The sequence below is a fragment of the Salmo trutta genome, chromosome 12, assembly GCF_901001165.1.
Source record: "Salmo trutta chromosome 12, fSalTru1.1, whole genome shotgun sequence".
Lineage (NCBI taxonomy): Eukaryota > Metazoa > Chordata > Actinopteri > Salmoniformes > Salmonidae > Salmo > Salmo trutta.
This window is the reverse complement of record NC_042968.1, coordinates 54,510,304-54,522,944: the sequence shown is the minus strand read 5'-3', so window position 1 is coordinate 54,522,944 and position 12,641 is coordinate 54,510,304. Positions and strand designations below refer to the sequence as shown.

The 12,641-nt window shown below is 42.3% G+C and overlaps 1 protein-coding gene across 3 annotated transcripts in view; it reads left to right on the top strand.

Annotated features, from left to right (window-relative positions):
- The first annotated feature begins 253 nt into the window (after positions 1 to 253).
- LOC115203804 (zinc finger FYVE domain-containing protein 16) overlaps positions 254 to 12,641 on the top strand; it is a 53,528-nt gene continuing 41,140 nt past the window's right edge. For 2 of the 3 annotated variants that reach the window (XM_029768813.1, XM_029768812.1), the window contains exons 1-2: positions 254 to 458; positions 561 to 655. In XM_029768813.1, the coding sequence (XP_029624673.1) occupies positions 622 to 655 (34 nt within the window). In that variant the 5' untranslated portion in view covers positions 254 to 458; positions 561 to 621. Of the gene's footprint in view, positions 459 to 560; positions 656 to 3,240; positions 3,404 to 12,641 lie in introns of those variants that run through there. The other variant, XM_029768814.1, reaches the window with a different exon arrangement.

Genomic DNA, 12,641 nt, shown 5'->3' with positions numbered 1-12,641 from the left:
AGTTGTTGAAAAATGAGTTTTAATGACTCCAACCTAAGTGTATGTAAACTTCCAACTTCAACTGTATGTCAATGCTATTCTCAGAGTCAACCCGGAAGATATCCCAGTCCACATGATCAAAACAATCTTGCAAAGATTCCGATTGGTCAGCAGAATGGAGCCGTGATCTGATTTGTCGAAGGGAGGGCGGGGTAGGGCAATAGTCAAGAGTTCTCGATGAGCGAGTAGCATAGGATATGTGTTGATAAAACTTCGGTAGCATTTTCCTCAGATTTGCATTATTAAAGTCTCCAGCTATAATAAATATGGGCTCAGGAGACGCATTTTCCATTTTGCACAAGTCCAGTGTAGTTCCTTGAGAACCCTCATGGTGTCAGCTTGAGAGGGAATATACACGGCCGTGAGATGACCGAAAACAATTATCTTGGGTGTTAATGCGGTCAGCATTTGATAGCGAGGTATTCCAGATCGGGAGAAGAAAAGGGCTTGAGTTCCTGTACATTACCACAATCACACCATGAGTAGTTAATCATGAAACATCCCCTTTCTTTTTCTCGCAGTTATTTCTTACTGTCCGCATGATGTACGGAGAACACTGCTGGCTGTAAGGATGGGGACAGTATGTCCGGAGAGAGCCATGATTCTGTGAAACAGAGTAAGTTACAGTCCCTGATGTCTCTCTGGAAGGAGATTCTCACCCTGAGCTCTTCTACTTTATTGTAACAATGCAAGAAACGTTATAAGCAAATAATGTAAGAAATAACACCCCAAAATATTATAATACTGCAAAGTTGGCTAAGAGCTAGGAACATGGCAACCATGTCTGTCGGCACTATCTTGCATGTTCATGCTGTGCATTTCTGTAGCTATCCGATTATGTCGAAACAATTGGATATAGTAAAGTGTCTTATTGAACATGTTGAGAAGTACCAAAGATATTGCTTATGTGGAAGAACTTAACATTGTCGAAATCTATTCTAACTGCAGCTTTCTTCTTCGTTGATAAAAACACATGCACTTAAAAGAAACAGCCACGGACCAATGGCGAGCATTAATATGTATAACTTGATATAAATAAATGCCTATATCAGAAATTGCACTCTACAATTACTCCCTAACAAGGACGGTTGCGAATCCACCAGATTGAGTGATAGATCCAAGATGGATGCAGGAGTGAAACCTGCACTGAGTTTTAACAAAGATTGTCTATTATATTGAGAAGATAGTCAAGTGACCGCTCTAACAATGGAATTATATATCCTCAAAGATGGAAGGCAGACGGGATGTGAGATCAGGTGGGACCATTCTAGCCAATGAGAGGGTAGATATGTGACCAACAGGCCATAGAGATAGATAGAGGACTCATCTTTGTATCTGTGCCATTGCAGTGTCTGAAACAGCATGGGCAGTGCCATTGAGGTTTTATCCATTTTAAAGTAGTACATTTTCTACTTCATTGGCTGATTGCTCACAGCTCATAGGAATCCCCACCCAGTTGACTACTTTAAAATGGTGGAAGACCTCAATTTAAATTCCATGCTAAAAATGGGTTATATCCATGATGAGTCCTCTCTCTATGACAACAGGCTCTAATATAAAGTCATTATTTTTTAAAGTTGCCAAAATGCCATATGCGTCCACATATATCAATGCATTCATAACAACATTAATTAATTAACATTACTAAACTTACACTGGACAAAAATATAAACTCAATATGCAAGAATGTCAAAGATTTTACTGAGTTATAGTTCATATATGAAAATCAGTCAATTGAAAGGAATTCATTAGGCCCAAATCTATGGATTTCACATGACTGGGAATACAGATATGCATCTGTTGGTCACAGATACCTTTAAAAAAGTAGGGGTGTAGATCATAAAAACAGTCAGTATCTGGTGTGACCATCATTTACCTCATGCAGTGAGACACATCTCCTTCGCATTGAGTTGACCAGGCCGTTGATTGTGGCCTGTGGAATGTTGTCCCACTCCTCTTCAATGGCTGGGCGAAGTTGCTGAATATTGGCGGGAACTGGAACACGCTGTCGTACACGTCGATCCAGAGCATGCCAAACGTGCTCAATAGGTGGTGACATGTCTGGTGAGTATGCAGGCCATGGAGGAACTGGGACATTTTCATCTTCCAGGAATTGTGTACAGATCCTTGGGACATGCATTATCATTCTGAAATATGAGGTGATGGCAGCGGATGAATGGCACGACAATGGACCCCAGGATCTCGTGATGGTATGTCTGTCCACTTAAATTACCACCGATAAAATGCAATTGTGTTCGTTGTCCGTAGCTTATGCTTATGCCTGCCCATACCATTACCAACACCGCCATCATGGGGCACTCTGTTCACAACGTTGACATCAGCAAACCGCTCACCCACACAACGCCATCTGCCCTGTCCAGTTGAAACCGGAATTAATCTGTGAAGAGCACACTTCTCATGTATGCCAGTGGCCATCGAAGGTGAGCATTTGACCACTGAAGTCAGTTATGACCCTGGTGAGGACGGCGAGCACACAGATTACCTTCCCTAAGACGGTTTCTGACAGTTTGTGCAGAAATTCTTTGGTTGTGCAAACTCAGTTTCAACAGCTGTCTGGGTGGCTGGTCTCAGACAAACCCGCAGGGGAAGAAGCCAGATGTGGAGGTCTTGGGCTGGTGTGTTTACACGTGGTCTGCGGTTGTGAGGCCGGTTGGATGTACTACCAAATTCTCTAAAATGACTTTGGTGGCTTATGGTAGAGAAATGAACATTAAATTATCTGGAAACAGCTCTGGTGAATATTCCTGCCGTCAGTATTCCAATTGCACGCTCCCTCAACTTGATACATCTGTGGCATTGTGTTGTGGCAAAACTGCACATTTTAGTGGTCTTTTGTCCCAAGCACAAAGTGCACCTGTGTAATGACCATGCTGTTTAATCAGCTTCTTGATATGCCACACCTACCAGGTTGATGGATTATCTTGGTAAAGGACAAATGGTCACTAACAGGGATGTAAACAAATATGTGCACAACCTTTGAGACAAATAAGCTTTTTGTGTTTACGGAACATTTCTGGGATCTTTTATTTCAGCTCATGAAATCAACACTTTACATGTTGCGTTCATATTTATGTTGAGTGTATATTGATCAAATAAGCTATTAAATGTTTTTGTTGACCAAATTCAACACTCTCATTGACCTCCATGCAAAAACTCTTCACTTCGTGGGCAGATTTTGGGCGGAGTAAAACCTCTCGCCTAGCCTCTTCCTCTCTGGCTTTATCAACTTCAGTGGAATAACGAAAGGACAAAGGATACGATCTAGATTCTAGACAAACCTTCTTTATAACCAGAAGAATCGTTAAACAGTTGGAAGGGCGAAGCCAGGATTATGAATCTTCCGGTAATGACAAAGACAATTGTTTGTTGACCTGTGAATAATCATTGGCTAGCTAGCTAAATGTAGCAAGCTAGCTATTAGCTAAAATAATGTAATCTGGCTGCTCTCCACGTTTTATATTCACGGATGATGCAGAATGTGATGACTTGATAGTACTTCTCGAGAACCCAAGGCGGTTTATCTATCGCCCCATTACCGTTTAGTATTGAATGGGCTAACTTGATAACAGACAAGCTGTTGGTGTATCTGGTGATATGTGTCAGCTAATAATGGTAATGTCAGCAGCCAGGAAGTCGTCGAACTGTCTATGCTTGCTAGCTAATTTGTGACGAATAGCCTCCTGTAACTAGTGGTTATGACTAGCTAGCTAACGTTAGCTAGTTAACACATTAGTTCGTTAATGTTAGTTAGCCAACGTTAATTAGCTACTAGCTAGACTGCTAACTAACTAGCTAGCTAGTAAACAACTGGAAGTTGAATTATTTGAGTAACTTTCATATTGAAAAAAACATGTTTTAGGCTTAGTTAAAGAGAAACACGTCAATTCTGGTCTTCATTTTGACTGTTCGTTGCAAAAACGATATATTTTAGTTGTAAATCGAACTATTTTTGGCCCTAGCGGTTCAACTCTAACAAGGGAGGGGTTCGATTGTTGGTGCTTTCAAGAAAACTGGGAACTCGGAAAAAAACGATGTAAAATCATGACGTCGGGGATCTTAAGGTCGGAATGTCCGAATTCCGGTAAAAAAAATGATTTTTCTCAATTCGTGATCGTTTTTTTCCGAGTTCCCACTTGTCTTTAACGCAGCATCTGGAATCTCGTTTCGGTCTTTTAGTGTCAGAAAGATACTTCACATAACACTATCTGAGCTTGTTGACGAACGCCGATTGGGTCTTTGCGTGTAAAAAAAAAGATACACCAACAGCTTGTCTGTTATTTGACGTATCTGGTGATATGTGTCAGCTAATAATGGTAATGTCAGCAGCCAGGAAGTCGTCGAACTGTCTATGTTCGCCTATTGAAATTGAGCTTCAGTTCATTAAAATAAATAGCTAGCCAGCTATTTAAACCCTGTTGCCCAAAGCTAACGTTATAAGCAGCCAGTGAGTGAAACTAGCGACAATAAGGATTAGGCACAATAGTGGAATTTGCGGTTTGCCTTCAAAATAAAGGTACCCATTTGAAAGTGATGCTGACGGTTACAATTGGTGGACTCGTGCCATATTTAGACTAGATCATGTTAAACAAGGTTGGAATGTGAAGCAATGAAATGGGTTATCAGTCCACTCGGTGACACCCACAGAACACAACTGTAAAGAGTTTACGCCAATATTAGCTTTGTAGTTCTTATCGCGGGACTGTGAAATCACCTCCCCACTCAGCCTATTGTGTGTTTTGGCATTCATATTGCTCTGTACATCTTTACCTCAAGATTGGGGATCAATGCAATGGGGTATCAGTCTACTCAATACCCAAGATATTTTTTCCCAACATCCTCCTCAGAGTTATCAGACTCCAAATCATCCACGCAGTATTGTTTTTCCTCGCGAATAGTGTTCAATACACATAAGTTGACATACATGTGGCTCAATTCAGTTGTTTCAGAGTCCCACAATAAGAGCTACTAGGCTAATGTTCTCTGGGTGTCACTGAGTAGACTGATACCCCATGTCATTGATCCACAATCAATAGGTAAGGCTGTACAGTGAAATAAGTATGCCCCCAATGCAATTCTAAAGTACAATACATCCAGTGTGATTATAACAGATTTTTGTCAAATTTATAAATTATTGTCTGTTGTTGATTTTTATATAACATTCCAACCTCGTTTAGCATGACCTATTCAATTATGGCATAATTCTACTATTTGTATTCATTTGCATCACTGTCAATGACACTTTTATTTTGAAGGCTAACCGCAAAGTCCACTATTATGCTAATCCTTATTGTGGCCTGCTTCACATAGATGAGTCCGACCCCCGACATTAATCAAATACGAATTGTCTTATAAATTAGGGTTATTTTAGATGATGACACCTAGCTATATATACTGCTCAAAAAAATAAAGGGAACACTTAAACAACACATCCTAGATCTGAATGAAAGAAATAATCTTATTAAATACTTTTTTCTTTACATAGTTGAATGTGCTGACAACAAAATCACACAAAAATAATCAATGGAAATCCAATTTATCAACCCATGGAGGTCTGTATTTGGAGTCACACTCAAATTTAAAGTGGAAAACCACACTACAGGCTGATCCAACTTTGATGTAATGTCCTTAAAACAAGTCAAAATGAGGGTCAATAGTGTGTGTGTCCTCCACGTGCCTGTATGACCTCCCTACAACGCCTGGGCATGCTCCTGATGAGGTGGCGGATGGTCTCCTGAGGGATCTCCTCCCAGACCTGGACTAAAGCATCCGCCAACTCCTGGACAGTCTGTGGTGCAACGTGGCGTTGGTGGATGGAGCGAGACATGATGTCCCAGATGTGCTCAATTGGATTCAGGTCTGGGGAACGGGCGGGCCAGTCCATAGCATCAATGCCTTCCTCTTGCAGGAACTGCTGACACACTCCAGCCACATGAGGTCTAGCATTGTCTTGCATTAGGAGGAACCCAGGGCCAACCGCACCAGCATATGGTCTCACAAGGGGTCTGAGGATCTCATCTCGGTACCTACTGGCAGTCAGGCTAACTCTGGCGAGCACATGGAGGGCTGTGCGGCCCCCCCAAAGAAATGCCACCCCACACCATGACTGACCCACCGCCAAACCGGTCATGCTGGAGGATGATGCAGGCAGCAGAACGTTCTCCACGGCGTCTCCAGACTCTCTCACGTCTGTCACGTGCTCAGTGTGAACCTGCTTTCATCTGTGAAGAGCACAGGGCGCCAGTGGCGAATTTGCCAATCTTGGTGTTCTCTGGCAAATGCCAAACGTCCTGCACGGTGTTGGGCTGTAAGCACAACCCCCACCTGTGGACGTCGGGCCCTCATACCACCCTCATGGTATCTGTTTCTGACCGTTTGAGCAGACACATGCACATTTGTGGCCTGCTGGACGTCATTTTGCAGGGCTCTGGCAGTGCTTCTCCTCCTCCTTGCACAAAGGCGGAGGTAGCGGTCCTGCTGCTGGGTTGTTGCCCTCCTACGACCTCCTCCACGTCCCCTGATGTACTGGCCTGTCTCCTGGTAGCGCCTCCATGCTCTGGACACTACGCTGACAGACACAGCAAACCTTCTTGCCACAGCTCGCATTGATGTGCCATCTTGGATGAGCTGCACTACCTGAGCCACTTGTGTGGGTTGTAGACTCCGTCTCATGCTACCACTAGAGTGAAAGCACCGCCAGCAATCAAAAGTGACCAAAACATCAGCCAGGAAGCATAGGAACTGAGAAGTGGTCTGTGGTCCCCACCTGCAGAACCACTCCTTTATTGGGGGTGTCTTGCTAATTGCCTATAATTTCCACCTGTTGTCTATTCCATTTGCACAACAGCATGTGACATTTATTGTCAATCAGTGTTGCTTCTTAAGTGGACAGTTTGATTTCACAGAAGTGTGATTGACTTGGAGTTACATTGTTGTTTAAGTGTTCCCTTTATTTTTCTGAGCAGTGTAGTTAGCTAGGTAACTATAGCTACTGAAACAGATGATGTATTTTTGCTATGTTTTTGGGGAAGAACATTGTTTGCATCCATCAGCTAGCTAGCTTTCTTTATGACCAGCACTGTAGGTGCGTGAGACAACTTTACCAGCATCATAGCATACTTATGGATGAATCGTTTTGCCATATGAAATATGAGTGATAGTGTAATCATTGTGTAATAACTACGTAAAAATATTATACGCGTTAAATTATGTGATGTACATTCATATTCAGGTGCTGATTGGTCAGCAAGCTTATTTGACATGTCAAATAATGTTATTTGACTTGTATCTTTTTTGACATGCAAAGACTCAAACGGCGTTCCATAGTTGGCCAATGACGACCTGAATTTGACTACATCACGTAATACTTTTATTACGTAGTTATTACACATTGATTACACTTTAACGCGTATTTGTCACCAATTATGATTATGATTTTTCAACGCCGATACCGATTATTGGAGGACCAAAACCTGTCGATACCGATTAATCAGCCGATTTTTATTTTATTTATTTTTTATTTGTAATAATGACAATTACAACAATACTGAATGAACACTTATTTTAACTTAATATAATACATCAATAAAATCAATTTAGCCTCAAATAAATAATGAAACATGTTCAATTTGGTTTAAATAATGCAAAAACAAAGTGTTGGAGAAGAAAGTAAAAGTGCAATATGTGCCATGTAAGAAAGCTAACGTTTAAGTGCCTTGCTCAGAACGTGAGAACATATGAAAGCTGGTGGTTCCTTTTAACATGAGTCTTCAATATTCCCAGGTAAGAAGTTTTAGGTTGTAGTTATTATAGGACTATTTCTCTCTATACGATTTGTATTTCATATACCTTTGACTATTGGATTTTCTTATAGGCACTTTAGTATTGCCAGTGTAACAGTATAGCTTCCGTCCCTCTCCTCGCTCCTACCTGGGCTCGAACCAGGAACACATCGACAACAGCCACCCTCGAAGCAGCGTTACCCATGCAGAGCAAGGGGAACAACTACTCCAAGTCTCTGAGAGAGTGACGTTTGAAACGCTATTAGCGCGCACCCCGCTAACTAGCTAGCCATTTCACATCGGTTACACCAGCCTAATCTTGGGAGTTGATAGGCTTGAAGTCATAAACAGCGCAATGCTTGAAGCATTGCGAAGAGCTGCTGGCAAAACGCACGAAAGTGCTGTTTGAATGAACGCTTACGAGCCTGCTGGTGCCTACCACCGCTCAGTCAGACTGCTCTATCAAATCATAGACTTAATTATAATATAATAAACACACAGAAATACGAGCCTTGGGTCATTAATATGGTCGAATCCAGAAACTATCATCTCGAAAACAAAACGTTTTTTCTTTCAGTGAAATACGGAACCATTCTGTATTTTATCTAACGGATGGCATCCCTAAGTCTAAATATTCCTGTTACATTGCACAACCTTCAATGTTGTCATAATTACGTAAAATTCTGGCAAATTAGTTCACAACGAGCCAGGCGGCCCAAACTGTTGCATATACCCTGACTCTGCGCACAATGAACGGAAGAGAAGTGACACAATTTCACCTGGTTAATGTTGCCTGCTAACCTGGATTTCTTTTAGCTAAATATGCAGGTTTAAAAATATATACTTGTGTATTGATTTTAAGAAAGACATTGATGTTTATGGTTAGGTACACGTTGGAGCAATGACAGTCCTTTTTCGCGAATGTGCACCGCATCATTTACATTTTTTTAAACATTTTAGTCATTTAGCAGACGCGCTTATCCAGAGCGACTTACAGTAGTGAATGCATACATTTCATTTCATTTTTTTTTTTTTGTACTGGCCCCCCGTGGGAATCGAACCCACAACCCTGGTGTTGCACACACCATGCTCTACCAACTGAGCCACAGGGAAGACTGCAACGCAGGACAGGCTAGATAAACTAGTAATATCATCAACCATGTGTAGTTAACTAGTGATTATGATTGATTTATCTTTTTTTTTTTTTGTGAGATAAGTTTAATGCTAGCTAGCAACTTACCTTGGCTTCTTACTGCATTCGCGTAACAGGCAGGCTCCTCGTGGAGTGCAGTGTAAAGCAGGTGGTTAGAGCGTTGGACTAGTTAACCGTAAGGTTGCAAGATTGAATCCCCAAGCTGACAAGGTAAAAATCTGTCGTTCTGCCCCTGAACAAGGCAGTTAATCAACCGTTCCTAGGCCGTCATTGAAAATAAGAATGTGTTCTTAACTGATTTGCCTAGTTAAATAAAGGTGTAAAAAAATATATATATATTTAAATCGGCAATTCGGTGTCCAAAAATACCGATTACCGATTTGTTATGAAAACTTGAAATCGGCCCTAATTAATCGGCCATTTCGATTAATCGGTCGACCTCTACTAACGTTACCTATGCTTCAAATCAGATTTTATTTGTCACATGCGCCGAATACAACAGGTGTAGGTAGACCTTACCACGAAATGTTTACTTACAAACCATTAACCAACAATGCAGTTCAAGAAATAGAGTTAAGAAAATATTTAGAAAATAAAGTAAAACATTACAAAAAGAAACACAATAAAATAACAATAACGAGGCTATATACATGGGGTACTGGTACCGAGTCAATGTTCGGTGGTACAGGTTAGTCAAGTTAATTTGTACTTGTAGGTATGTGTGAAGTGACTATGCATAGATCATAGACAGCGCATGGCTGCAGTGAAAAAAAAATGGGGGGGATGGTGGTGTCAATTTAAATAGTCCAGTTGGCCATTTCATTATTTGTTCAGCAGTCTTATGACTTGGGGGTAGAAGCTGTTAAGGAGCCTTTTGGTCCGCATGCTGTGCGGTAGCATAGAGAACAGTCTATGACTTGGGTGACTGGAGTCTTTGACATATTTTTGGGCCTTCCTCTGACACCGCCGAGTATATAAGTCCTGGATGCAGGAAGCTTGGCCCCAGTGATGTACTGAGTCGTTCGCACTACTCTCTGTAGTGCCTTACGGTCAGATGCCGAGCAGTTGCCATACCAGGCGGTGATGCAAACGGTCAGGATGCTCTCGATGGTGCAGCTGTAGAACTTTTTGAGGATCTGGGGACCCATGCCAAATCTTTTCAGTCTCCTGAGGGGGAAAATGTTTTGTTGTGCCCTCTTCACAACTTTCTTGTTCTGTTTGGACCATGATAGTTAATTGGTGATGTGGACACCAAGGAACTTGAAGCTCTCAACTCGCTCCACTACAGCCCTGGTTCGCTGTTTATGGGGGCCTGTTCGGCCCGCCTTTTCCTGTAGTCCACGATCATCTCCTTTGTCTTGCTCACATTGAGAGAGAGGTTGTTGTTGTTCTGGCACCACACTGCCAGGTCTCTGACCTCCCTATAGGCTGTCTCGACGTTTTCGGTAATCAGGCCTACAATTGTTGTGTTGTCAGCAAACTTAATGATGGTGTTGGAGTCGTGTTTGGCGACGCAGTCGTGGGTGAACAGGGAATACAGGAGGGGACTGAGCACGCACCCCTGAGGAGCCCCTGTGTTGAGGATCAGCGTGGCAGATGTGTTGTTGCCTACCCTTACCACCTGGGGGCGGCCCGTCAGGAAGTCCAGGATCCAGAGGGAGGTGTTTAGACCCAGGGTCCTTAGCCTCTCTAGAGTATGTGGGACGAAATCGTCCCACCTACTCAACAGCCAGTGGAATCCCGTGGCGCGTTATTCGAATACCTTAGAAATGCTATTACTTCAATTTCTCAAACATATTACTATTTTACAGCATTTTAAAGACGAGACTCTCGTTAATCTAACCACACTGTCCGATTTCAAAAAGGCTTTACAACGAAAGCAAAACATTAGATTATGTCAGCAGAGTACCCAGCCAGAAATAATCAGACACCCATTTTTCAAGCTAGCATATAATGTCACATAAACCCAAACCACAGCTAAATGCAGCACTAACCTTTGATGATCTTCATCAGATGACACTTCTAGGACATTATGTTATACAACACATGCATGTTTTGTTAAATCAAGTTAATATTTATATCAAAAACCAGCTTTTTACATTAGCATGTGACGTTCAGAACTAGCATACCCACCGCAAACTTCCGGTGAATTTACTAAATTACTCACAAAAAACATATCAATTATTTTGAGAATTATAGATACAGAACTCCTTTATGCACTCGCTATGTCCGATTTTAAAATAGCTTTTCGGCAAAAGCACATTTTGCAATATTCTGAGTAGATAGCCCAGCCATCACGGGCTAGCTAATTTGACACCCACCAAGTTTGGCCCTCACAAAACTCCGATTTACTATTAGAAAAATTTGATTACCTTTGCTGTTCTTCGTCAGAATGCACTCCCAGGACTTCTTCTTCAATAACAAATGTTGGTTTGGTTCAAAATAATCCATAGTTATGTTCAAATATCCTCTGTTTTGTTCGTGCGTTCACTATCCGAAGGGTGACGCGCCCGACGCGTTTCGTGACAAAAAAATTCTAAATATTCCATTACCGTACTTCGAAGCATGTCAACCGCTGTTTAAAATCAATTTTCATGCGATTTTTCTCGTAAAAAAGCGATAATATTCAGACCGGGAAACCCTGTTTACGTTCAAAGAAAATAAAAACATGGTGTCGCCTCGTGCACGCACCTCAGTCTCATTGTTCTCTGATCGACCATTATCCAAATGCGCTACTGTTTTTCAGCCAGGGCCTGCAAAGACATCATTCACCGGTTTGCCGCCTTCTGAGAGCCTATGGGAGCCGTAGGAAGTGTCACGTTACAGCCGAGATCCTCAGTTTTCAATAAAGAGAGTGTAGAAGCCCAAGAAATGGTCAGAGAGGGCGCTTCCTGTAAGGAATCTTCTCAGGTTTTTGCCTGCCATATGAGTTCTGTTATACTCACAGACACCATTCAAACAGTTTTAGAAACTTTAGGGTGTTTCTATCCAAAGCCAATAATTATATGCATATTCTAGTTTCTGGGCAGTAGTAATAACCAGATTAAATCGGGTACGTTTTTTATCCGGCCGTGCAAATACTTCCCCCTACCCTAGAGAGGTTAGCCTAGTGATGAGCTTTGTGGGCACTATGGTGTTGAACGCTGAGCTGTAGTCAATGAACAGCATTCTCACATAGGTGGTCCTTTCGTCCAGGTGGGAAAGGGCAGTAGGGAGTGCGATTGAGATTGCGTCGTCTGTGGATCTGTTGGGGCGGTATGCGAATTGTAGTGGGTCTAGGGTTCCTGGGATAATGATGTTGATGCGCGCCATGACTAGCCTTTCAAAGCACTTCATGGCTACCACGTGAGTGGTACGGGGCGGTAATCATGTTGGCAGGTTACTTTGGCTTCCTTGGGCACAGGGACTATGATGGTCTGCTTGAAACATGTAGGTATTACAGACTTGGTCAGGGAGAAGTCCGCTCACATCGCTACGGAGAGTGTGATCACACAGTCGCCCCGGAACAGCTTGTTGCTCTCATGCATGCATGCATTTAGCTCGTCTGGTAGGCTCGCTTCATTGGGCAGCTCGCAGCTGGGTTTCTCTTTGTCGTCCGTGATAGTTTGCAAGTCCTGCCACATCCGACGAGCATCAGAGCCGGTGTAGTA